Source organism: Myripristis murdjan, chromosome 3, assembly GCF_902150065.1.
Source record: "Myripristis murdjan chromosome 3, fMyrMur1.1, whole genome shotgun sequence".
NCBI lineage: Eukaryota > Metazoa > Chordata > Actinopteri > Holocentriformes > Holocentridae > Myripristis > Myripristis murdjan.
The window spans coordinates 34,014,121-34,026,245 of record NC_043982.1 but is presented as its reverse complement, the minus strand read 5'-3'; the positions used below and the strand labels follow the sequence as shown (position 1 = coordinate 34,026,245).

At 39.4% G+C, this 12,125-nt stretch overlaps 1 protein-coding gene across 4 annotated transcripts in view; it reads left to right on the top strand.

The window, feature by feature from the left end:
- The window catches only part of vps35 (VPS35 retromer complex component), a 29,589-nt gene that overhangs the window by 8,427 nt on the left and 9,037 nt on the right, over positions 1-12,125 (top strand). For all 4 annotated transcript variants that reach the window (XM_030078988.1, XM_030078970.1, XM_030078961.1 and 1 more), the window contains 9 exons: positions 1,821-2,003; positions 4,650-4,869; positions 6,153-6,236; positions 7,455-7,564; positions 8,719-8,815; positions 10,109-10,257; positions 10,549-10,756; positions 11,311-11,466; positions 11,967-12,089. In XM_030078988.1, the coding sequence (XP_029934848.1) occupies positions 1,821-2,003; positions 4,650-4,869; positions 6,153-6,236; positions 7,455-7,564; positions 8,719-8,815; positions 10,109-10,257; positions 10,549-10,756; positions 11,311-11,466; positions 11,967-12,089 (1,330 nt within the window). The remainder of the gene's footprint in view (positions 1-1,820; positions 2,004-4,649; positions 4,870-6,152; positions 6,237-7,454; positions 7,565-8,718; positions 8,816-10,108; positions 10,258-10,548; positions 10,757-11,310; positions 11,467-11,966; positions 12,090-12,125) is intronic.

The following is a 12,125-nucleotide window of genomic DNA, read 5'->3' as shown; positions in this document are numbered from 1 at the left end:
TAGGTAACCTTTGACAAATCACCATTCTACACAGAGGGTGTGAGCAAAGCTAAATAAACTGAGAAGAAAATTCAGTCTTCCAGGCTGCTCCTAGGGCTCTAATCTGTAGCCCTTTTTACAGAGATCCTGCAATACTGCCTCAATGAAAACCCGTTATTACGACAGCTGTTTTTTTTTCATTTTTTAAATCAGACAAAGCCAGCATAATGCTTCCCCAGTGTGTTATTGCAGATAGCATGCTGGCATTCCAGAAGCAGAGGCGAGAGCATGGGGCATGACATGTAACACAACAGTATTGGCATGGTGTGTGACATATAACATTGCATTCTAAACAATCGTGGGTGAACATTTATATGAAACATTTATATGAAATGATATGAATGTTGCACATTTATATCACTCTTCAAACACAAGCAAAGTAACTGCTAACTTTTGAAACTCCCCCGGTGGTGGGCCATAGTCATAACGGCCGAAATACAGCAGGCACAGTTGCGGCGCGACATGGCTGCTGCAGCAGATTGCATCCATTATAATCAGCTGAAGCTGCTACACTGACCATGGAAGCTGTGCACACCTGTGTGAGATTTGGACTGCAGATCTCTATTTTTGCGCAGCTGGTCTATTTTTTTCCCCTTTGCATGCAGCTACATGGCCCTTCAACAGAAAAAAACACAGCATGCAGCTCACTTACATCACAGATGAGTAAATGATCAAGCCAAACTCAGGTTGTTCCAGGGACATACCCTCTTGTCTTGTCATCAACAACATGTACATGAACATGTAATTTTATATATTGGCTGTTTTTTTGTAGTTGTTTTTGCACAGAACAGTGTTTTTAATCCAGTTAAATATTCTGCTTTTGTTGCACTTTTTCGCCTATTATTCTGTGAAAGCAAATTAAGCTGCTTTATAGAAACATGTAGTTGCTGGGGCGCCTTGGTAGCTCACCTGGTCAGAGTGTGTACCACTTGTTACAGCTCAGTCCTGATCACGGCATCCCTGGTTTGAATCTGAGCCCAGGCCATTTGTCAACCCCTCTCTCTCCCCTGCCTTTCCTCTCTCTTTACTGTAACTACAAAAAAAGCAGAAGTGCATTCAGGCCAACATGTTGTATTTGGGGATGCATGATATTTTCGGCACATATTGGCCAGTAAAGGCTGTAAAATGAATATTGGCATATCGGACATTAGCAAAAAATCTAATATCTTGCATCCCTAATAAAAATAAATATGACAGGTTTTAAACAGCAAGAGTTGCAGTAGTTTCCTTATTTGGTCCAGTGAATGTCTTCATTGTGAAAAGCACTGTATTTTATGTCTGCATCTGCTGGTGGGTTGAAAAATGTGAAAAAATGTGTGTGGGAATTTACCTTTTTCTTTGGAAATGCATCTGCCGGTGGGCCATCACGATAAGACTTGGCATAATAATATGTTAATTTCACTACAGGAGAGACTCAATGTTCTCTGCAATTAGGTGGAAAAAAAAATATGTGCATATATCAGTATTGGCATCAGAAACTCTCCAGAAGAGTTGGAAAATATCAGATATTAAAACAATACTGTGCATCTCTAGTTATATTATTTAGCATATTATGTGTACACCATATTGGTCATCCTTTATGACTTAGATTCTTATTTTTTTACAAAATCTGTTGCATAAATGAAATACCACCAATTTGCTATTATATTATGGTAGTATCCTATTACAGTTTGCTTCTACAGCAAGTGTGTTTCCACACAAAAAACATTAAAGTTTCATCTCATCTTACAGCTTTGCCATGTTTGATAAACTTTTCATTGGATTTCTCATTGGATCCCCAGGTACCTGTTGATCACAGTGGGTGTGGTGTACGTTCGCTCCTTCCCTCAGTCTCGTAAAGACATCCTAAAAGACCTGGTGGAAATGTGTCGTGGTGTCCAGCATCCACTGAGAGGCCTCTTCCTCAGGAACTACCTGTTGCAGTGCACCCGCAACATCCTCCCTGACGACGGAGAGCAGACAGAGTAAGCAAGGCTAAGCTTCCTCCTGTCATGCGCCTCATCTACTGTACTGCATCTTCCCGCAGCACAGTGAGATCTACAAAGTAAACCGATTACTGGGTATTGCATCACATTACGAAGTCAGAACCTGATGGATATCGACTGTCATGGAAATGTAAATTGGTGGCCTCAGTCTATTCATATTTCCTAATTTGAATTCCAACTTCCCTGACTTGTGCCTTCCCATTTATAAATCTATCCTGACTAGTTCACATTCAGGCACAAAGGCAAGTTGACACTCATGGCTTGCATTCCTCACATTTAAACACTCGGATATGCTGTGAAGGGTATTGTCCTTCCTTTTACAGTGACTTACTTTGCAGTTTGCTGCCCCTGAACACAAAGGATATGTGGGGTTGGTCTTCACATAGCTACTAGTTGAAGTTTTTGGTTGATGATTACATATGGTAGGTTTCTTCAGAAATGACTTAAGCCCAGATGCCAACAACTTTCAGAGTACTTTCCAGCAAAGATTTTTCCCCTTTGCACTTTTCTCAGTTTATTCTCCCACTTCAGCTTCAGTGGTGACCTTGGTGATGTACAGTATTTGTTCAATTGCCAGCCTTCTTTATTTATTTATTTATTTTAAATGGTGTCGCTTTGCGTCATGCAGATTTGCTTGTAACAAGATCAAGGCCCACTGCCTATTACCATGACCCTGCTGTACTTCCCTTACAATATCTGTGTGTGTGAGAGTTGATTGTGCTTCCAGAAGTGCTTCCTTAGAGGTCCCCTTCACCCACTTGCTAGCATACTAATTCAGTGCTGCAATGCTAATGTCTGGTTCTTGTGGAAAAGGATGTGACAGTGGGTGCTGGGTCAGAATGGCATAACTGCAGCCAAAATGACTGAGCACATTTCAGCTTCATGCAAGGTTGCCCACTACTTGAAATTTGAACCAAGGTGAATGGTGCTACAAGTTTGGCTGAGCAAAGAGGAAGTTGTCCCACTGGCTGAACTCAGAAGGGTTTTCTTTTTTGCTTTGTGTTTAGGGGTTATTTGGAGCCATGGGCAGCTAAATTATCCTATAGCTATAGAGGCATGAATACTGAGGTACACAGACAGCATGTCTGTAGCTCCAGTGTGTCTACCCACACAGACAGTATGAACCAAGCCAAAGACCTCTATTGATTACATGCATTTCCTTATGGAAAGTAAAGTTTTATTATCCCCAAAGGGCAGTTTGTTTTTGCAGCAAGCAGAGCTCATGTTACATAAAACATCTAAAAATGCATGAGATACATCAGCACCAAGATGCAGCGTGCAACAGTTAACTTAAACCACTCTTGAGTTAAGTTATTGTAAAGTAATTGTAAAATAATTTTTCTGCAACATTTCTAAGTTTATTAGTGGTAACTCATGCTTTGTCAGTGGCAATGTTAGCCATGTTACCAGGATGTGATAGTGGCTGACTGGTCAGAATGATGTAATTGCAGCCAAAATGACTGAGCACATTGTAGTCTCATGCAAGGCTGTGCACTACCTGAAAAGCGAATGGTGCTGAAACAATACAACTGGTGCATCCAAATGCTAAATTTAGCATCTAAAAATCTGATACTGCTATGATACCACGGCAAACAAGAAAATTTTGGTTTTGGAAGACTAAAGTCAACAACTTTATTACGGTGATGTTATGTTAGGAAGAAAGTCTCTGAAAGTAAAATTCATTTTGTAGAATGAATAAAATACAGTGGCTGGATAAAAGGTAGGGCAAATGATATCAGAGTATTTTGCTTTGGGATAAGATTATCAGAAACATAAAGAATACACTTTTTTTTTTTAGAAATTACGCTAAACTTGCAAAATCATGGGTATGTTCCTTTTAACAGTCTTCTTAATATGCATGGTTATACGCTCAGTAGAGCCCATTTTATATGTTCAAGTCATATGTATCATATTATACATCTCTACTCCTTTGGCCCAAAATCAATCTTACCTTACGCACAACACACGTTGTTCGGTGTTAAATTGTATCCCTAAATAGAAAAGCAACACTGTTTTGTCTTAGAATATTTAGAAACAAGAGTTGCTCATTGGATAAACAGGGTTACTGTGGTGTGACATTAAAAAGCCTTTATGTTGTAGTGTTGAAAGCAGCAATACCACAGTGTGTCAGTGCGTCACTCTGGCAGAGCGCAATGGCTAGATAGGAGGGAGTCTTGGAATTTTTTTTTACTTATTATTATTTATATCATTACAAGGTTTCCTCTAGGATTTTTTGAAACTGTGGGGGAGGGCTTCAGCGTCGTTTTCTCTCCCTCTGCGAGCACGCTGCAGACAGTAATCAAACAGGCGGATGATGACTCCGGTGTTCATTTTTCAAAATAAAGTTAATTGCAGTGTTATGTACCATTTCATGATATTTAAATTATCATTTCAAACTGATTATAATTAATATATTTGCGCAAAAAAAGGCTAGATAGCCTATATATATGTATATATATCCTTTACAATTGTTTTAACACCTGGAAGAAAAAAAAAATCATTTCGATGGTGTGGCGGCTTTTATTTTGCCGTGGCGGTGCGCTATGATGAATTACATGTAGCGGAAACCCTGTATTAATACAGATAGATGTTCTACCATTGAGCCTTTCCTGTTTCTGTCCACAGAGGATCAGAGGAAATGACCGGTGACATCAATGACTCTATTGACTTTGTTCTGCTGAACTTTGCTGAGATGAACAAGCTGTGGGTTCGAATGCAGCATCAGGGCCACAGCCGAGATCGAGAGAAGAGGGAGAAGGAAAGACAAGAGCTGAGGATTCTGGTGGGAACCAACTTGGTTCGTCTCAGCCAGCTGGAGGGAGTCAATGTGGACAAGTACAAACAGGTGTGTGTGTGTGTGTGTGTGTGTGTGTGTGTGTCAAATCAAGCCAGGTTTATTTATGTGGCCCTTTAGGCTAACACAAGGGTTTCTTAAAAGTCTTTCCAGAAAATGTGTCTGCCTAAATCTAACTAATGAGCAATCACCTACAATTAAAATGGAAATAAAATGAACAATGAGTTAACAAAGCTAATAAAGCAAACATAAACATCATGAAACAGAAAGATGCAACACCTGCGTCCACTGCCAGGTGAAATTACTGCATGCAACAGGATCAAAGATATTCAAGTGAAGCAGACGGCCACTCAACACAGCTGTACAAAGCATGAACCACACACTCGGAGCAGACATATTCAGCCACATACATGTGCATGAAGACAGCAGATAGTATGAGTGTGAGAGACATGTGAAAAAGCTTTACTGTCAGTGACTGAAAAGCTCTTGTCCTGTTTATCATGCTAATTAACCTGAAAATGTGCCCCATTTTTAATGAAGAATGTGTATTTTTTAAGGTAGTTTTAGATCAAAAGCCTTGCTGGAAAATCACCTTTATTAGTCTCCCCTAAGTGTCACTTAGAATCAACCTGATATTTTCTGTGTTGAGGTTTAACACTGTCGTATGGACTCTGAAGTGTATTTGAATATGCAGAATTGCAATCAGCATCTCTTTGTTAATGCGGATATGCAGTTCATAAAAGCTCTTTTATTTCTAAAGGGTTCTTCAGCATTTTTCAGTGTGGCTCTTCTTGTTAGTAGTGTTTTTGCTCGTATTGTGTCTTTATAGACAGCTGGTTCATGAGCCCAGATTTAGTTGGTTACGTAGTCATTCTTTTCAGTGTTTTCAAATGGGATAAAAGAAAACGACTAACAGAACAATACTCAAATAATAAGTCTTTATCTTCATTGACTTAATCTTTTATAATCATGTGAGTTATAATCGTGTTAGTGCTCAGAAATGCTTTCTCAATAGGCCTGTTTTAACTTCATCCCTCAAAGCCGTTGAATGGATAAATCTGAATAGAGTGGAAGTGGAAGAAGTATTCCGCCATTATTTGTCTATGCCTACCACCACAGCCTCCTCAGCCTTTTTAAAACAACTGCTTACACAGGAATTAGTTTAAAAAAGTTAAATTGAGCTTCATTTGTCATATATCCACTCATCCTCTGACCTTGAGATGTACACATTTGTGGCTGGAGTGTGCAGTTGCCAAGTGATTTGGGGAACCATGAAATGTCTTGCAAAATTATCTTCTTTTTTCCACCTGCTAATCCTCTCTTTGTCTTGCCAGATTGTACTTCCTGGAGTGCTGGAGCAGGTTGTGAACTGCAGAGACTCATTGGCTCAGGAGTACCTCATGGAGTGCATCATTCAGGTAGACACAGACCTAGTTTACAAACTGCGAAACATGTATGGCCCCATCAGATGGGTTGATGTGAATAAACTTGCTTAGTGAACATAAAAAACTGCATCCACCAAAAAATGGAAATTTGTTAAGGTATTTGGCAAGTTATCATACTTTATTCTAGGACAGTTTGGGTCATATGTTACTCTTTCAACTCAACTTGAAAACAAAGAAATGGCTGAGTGCTGTGTACTATCATAGCAACCTGGGCTTTCATAACACCTGAGCAGTGCCACACCTCCATGCCACGCCACACTGATGCAATCATTCATGCAAGAGGAGCCCCAGCCAACTACTGAGTGTATAAATTAACATACTTTTCAGGAGGTTGATATTTCTGTATTATAACTCCTTTTTTGATTGGTTAAAGTTTTAATACTTTTAATACTTTTAATAAAACAATAATTTAATGATTTTAATAAAACTTTAATCTACTTGATTTTTGATTTTCATGAACTGTAAGCTGTAACCATTAAAATTAAAACAAAAAGGCTTGCAATATTTCACTTCATGTGTAACGAAGCAGGAATATATGAAATTTTCACTTTTTGAATGGCATTACGGGAAAAAAAAAACTTTTCTATGATATTCCAGTTTTCTGAGATGCACCTGTAGATGTGTGCAGTTGTTCGCATGTATGAAGTCTTGATGATCATCTAGTATCTGAACCAAACATTCAGCACCAGTATCTTGCACTGGAACTAAAACAGGATGGATATTTTTTTCTTCGGAGAGTATGCACTTAGCAGGCAAGTCAGTGTGGTATCGCATAATTGCCATCGTGCTGAGTCATCCTTCGCTGTCAGGCTATGACAGCCTGGTTCCAGACCTTTATGTTTGCTCTATGATTTAGGATTCAAGGGAACTTAGATTGGATAGTTTTATATTTTGACTCACACTTTACTGTCCTCGCTATAGTTTGCAACTTTCCACCACATACACCCACATATAATCAAAATGCTTCATTTTAGTCCATTATGCTACAGCTTCATTTATATGAATTCTAATTCATATGATCCACATATTTGAGGTCTAATGTGGCTTAAGGATATTCAGGGTTACAAAAAACATTGTCCCTGCCATCAGCCTGGCTGCCTATTACTGTTGAGAATAACAGCAAGTATTTGCACATGTTGAAGGCCGTCAGTAGACACGCACTGAAGTTACTAAACAATTCTGTTTTTTAAGGTTTTCCCAGATGAGTTCCACCTTCAGACCCTCAACCCATTCCTGCGGTCCTGTGCTGAGCTGCATCAGCACGTCAATGTCAAAAACATAATCATCGCCCTCATTGACAGGTACAACTTAATTCAACTATCATTAAATATGTATAACCAAACATAAATAATGCTAAGGTGGAAGAAGAAAAATGTACTTATATCCAAATCTTTCCAGTTGTTTGGGATTCGTCTATGTTTTGTCTTTACTGTCATTTGTGAATACAGGTGATGATAAAGCCAAGTCATTAACCATGCCATTAACAGCACTTTGTAGAACTATATTTTCTTTAAATCAGAACAGACAGGGCTGTGCCGGTTAAACCTCATCCCTAGCACTATTTAGCCACTAGGAGGCTCCACTGGGTTAGTTCTCCAAACAGTCTCTGAGTCAGTAAGTCGGTTAGTGACATTAAGGTTTCTAAGCCTTCCCCTCTAGCTGGGGTCCAGCAAATAGGTCTATGGGTTCAAGTGTCCATAGGAAAATGGAGAAAATTTTATTTGTACCCTGTTTATTTCTAATGAACTTGTTTCCAAATGTAGAATGTCTCAGAATAAGAGCACATATATACATGCTCGTCCTCTGGGAGCTGTGAGAAGGCATCTTGGGCAAAGACTAAAATTACAAAATGAATTTGAAGCAGATGAAAGTGGTTGAGGACCAGTGGGTACATCAAAAAAGTAATTGATAATACTTACAACAAAGGTTCTGTGTTCACTTTTGTGATTACAGTTCATCACACTGTCACTCCTGGAGTACAGTGAACATCACAAATTGATATCTGCATACCCAAAGGGGGCATCCTTTTTAAATAAATAGTACTATAATCAGAAACTTTGAAACACCATTTCACAGCCAATACATGTTGTGAGTATGATTAGAAATGAAAAGCCAGTTTCAAATTTCTTTGAAGCATGGTCTTGTGATGGTGTGTCTCAACATAGCATGGATAACTATAATGCTGATAGTTAACTCCATTCTTGATATGTCATGGCCCACTCGCCATGGCTGTCTGTAGTACAATACAACTTTTGACTGCAACACAGAATATGGAAATGTTGTCCAAAGGAAGAGTGTTGTGGGTGGAAATCTAATTGGAGAAGGGATGACGTTCAGCTTCACAGATCTTCAGCACTGAATAAGCATGAAGAAGACCGTCACTGTCATCCGTTCTCTCTAACAATGGGAATGCACCCAAATGCTGTATCATGCTGTTTTCTGCTCTGTGCTTCAGACTAGCTCTGTTTGCCCACCGAGAAGATGGCCCTGGCATCCCAGCTGAGATCAAACTGTTCGACATCTTCTCTCAGCAAGTGGCCACTGTCATTCAGGTAGCATACATAGGCCTTTTTTCTTGAAAGGTCCCAAGGATAATATAACCAAACATAATGTAACATAACATGTGCAAGCATAACCATGTTTGCAAATACCTTGTTAAAGCCTTGTCAACTCTCCTCCGTGTTCCTTTGATGTGGTTTTTATTAGGTAGCAGGGCAGTCTTGTTAAAAGGAAGTGCTAAATTACTAAACCTTATGGGGGACATCCTTTATCTCGCACAATACATGGTGGATTCCATTTGCTCATCAGGTTGTCTGTTCCCCCATCACTATACTTCTCAGTGGTATCATTTCTAGGCCATGAGTAATGAAATTTGTCTCTTAACGTTACCTGGTTGTAGCTAGCTTAAAAATGAAATGCATAAGTTACATTTTTGATGATTTTAGATTAGATTTAGATTTATTGTCCCCTAGGGGAAATTCCTTTTCACAACACTGTACATATATACATACATTCATTTAAAGAAATACAGCACATTAAAAATGTTAGTGTTGTCTTTGTGTTACCATTGTAGCCAATTGCTTAACAACTTGCTACCTTTTAGGTGTGTTTTTACTGTGTCTTATCACTTATTAAATGAGAATGGCAAAGATTAGCTATAGGGTTAAACAGGTGTAACAGTTTGTCATATTGTAGCCACCATTTTGAAAACATTTTGACCGAATTCCACACAAGTATGCATGAATGTGTTCCTTTGTGTTTTGTGTAAGGCAAAATATCATGGAAGGAAATATAAGGTGCGCAGTAGGAAGGTGGGCAGCGCTGAGCATGTTCAAGCAGAGTAAACCCAATAACAACAACCTTTAAGGGATGCGCCTACACTCATATACAAAAATGAAAATCTAGGAAAAATACTTGTACTTTTTGAATTATGTGACTCTAATTTTTTTTAACGTGTGCAGTCTTCCTGTAAACAATAAAATAAAAAAATCAATAGGTAAATAATAAAAGTTAAAAGTAATAATTATTTGCACAAAATTGGCTATCAGCAGCTACAGAACAAAAATTTCAAAATTATTAAAGTTTGTAAATAGTGAGGGTAAGAGTTCTTCCAACGTGTGTAGGATAAAAATCAAGCAAGGAAATGAAGGAAAAACAGAAAGATCCCACACACTGCCAATACTTGCAAAAGAAACTGTTGCAACTGTTACTGTTGTTTCAGTCAGTCAGAACTTCATCAGGCAGAAATAACTTTTGCTTGATGAAGGCAAAGCTGATTATCAAAGCTGAAACAACGTTTTTTTTCCACATGTTGGGAGCTCTCATCCTGTGGTTTCCTCCTCCAGTCTCGCCAGGACATGCCATCGGAGGACGTGGTCTCTCTCCAGGTCTCTCTCATCAACCTAGCCATGAAGTGCTACCCTGACCGTGTTGACTATGTAGATAAGGTCCTGGAGAGCACCGTGGAGATCTTCAACAAGCTCAACTTGGAACAGTAAGCCCTGGAAGTCCTGACATGAGTTTAGAGGTGTAGTGTGTTTAGTTACTTAAGGACCATACCATGTAACGGTTGTATAAGTGCATATAAAATGATCACTTAGAGGTCAAGGTTAACTTAGACCAATTCACTCCCTTTCATGTTCACAAAAAGTGAATACTTGGCATGTATGGTGCAGATTGGCCTTCAGATTAATGTCTCTTCACCTCACTGCTTCTGTTCAGTTTCCATGGACTCACAATGCCCTCCCTTTTTTTTTTTTTTTTTTTTTTTTTTAACGTCCTTCAGCATTGCAACCAGCAGTGCAGTGTCCAAAGAGCTGACCAGACTGCTGAAGATACCAGTGGACACCTACAACAACATCCTGACGGTGCTGCAGCTTAAGCACTTCCCACCGCTCTTTGAGTACTTCGACTATGAGTCTCGCAAGAGCATGAGTTGCTATGTTCTGAGTAACACACTGGACTACAACACCACCATCGTGGCACAGGAACAGGTTTGATCATTTGCAGATATACCCACACGAGCATCTATGCATTTTAGGTTTAGAGCGTTTAGCCATTTGTCTTACCTAGGCTGACTTACAGTGACTTCAAAAGTGGAACACGCTTAAATTCCTAGATCATCAACATAGTAAACAACCAATTGAAAGTAGTCCAGTAGATGCAACAAGAGAGGATGGTCTAATGTTCAGTGCAGTTGTCTGGACGGCCTGGATTTAGCATCAGTGTGACTATACCTATCGAAGTATCCTTAAACCCCTATCCAGGCCAGAGGCTCAGCAACCTGTTGTCCCAAACAAAGAAGGCAAGGGCGTATATTAAATCAAATTATCCCTGTGTTCCTTCTTGATGCATTAGAATTTCTTTTCCAGCATTATGTTTGACACAGCAGCAAATCAGTATACAAATATAATACTTTATTGCCATGCATAGTGACAGTTGATAGGAATTTTCCTCAGTGCAGCTCTTAAAAACAGACAAAAATAAATATAAAAAGTATAAAAGCATAAACTCCACTCCTCTCCTCCCCTTCTGCTGGATTCTCTAGGTGGATGCCATCCTGAACCTGGTGTCGACACTGATCCAGGACCAGCCTGACCAGCCAGCTGAAGACCCAGACCCTGAGGACTTTGCTGAGGAGCAGAGCCTTGTGGGTCGTTTCATTCATTTGCTCCATTCTGAAGACCCTGACCAGCAGTACTTGGTAAGAATTCTCCTCAACCAGATTTAGTTTTTTCCATGGTTGTCTGTATGTTTATGTATGATTACTAAGTTTAGGTTTTTAGTAACATGTACATTTCTTTCAAAATTCAAACCAAATGCAGTTGGTAGCTGTTATGATGCCGTGTTAATGGCTAAGGGCTGAACATAAGAGGAAGTGTAAAACGGGGTAGATGAGGGCAGACATGGCAGGATATTTTTTATGTCTACCACAGGAAATGTGATTGGCTTCCCCTCATCAGTTTGTTAGTTCCTCATATAAAATTGCTCAGACACAAGTCATAGGATTTTGATGAAATCTGCCAGTACTGCATTCAAGCATTTTTAAATTTACACTCAGTGCCCCAAAGAAGGTGCTACAGTTGCAACTGCGCATATCAGCTATCATACAAATTTGCCTGCAGGACCATCATTGTACACCATGTTGGATTTTGAGTATACTGAAAAAAGTTTTCCCTAAGATTATTTTTTTATGGTCACCAGATTCTCAATACAGCCCGGAAACACTTTGGCGCCGGTGGGAACCAAAGGATCCGCTACACACTCCCTCCACTGGTCTTTGCTGCCTACCAGCTGGCCTTCAGATACAAGGAAAACTCCTCATCGGTACACACCATCTCTGTGCATTTATCCTACAAATTA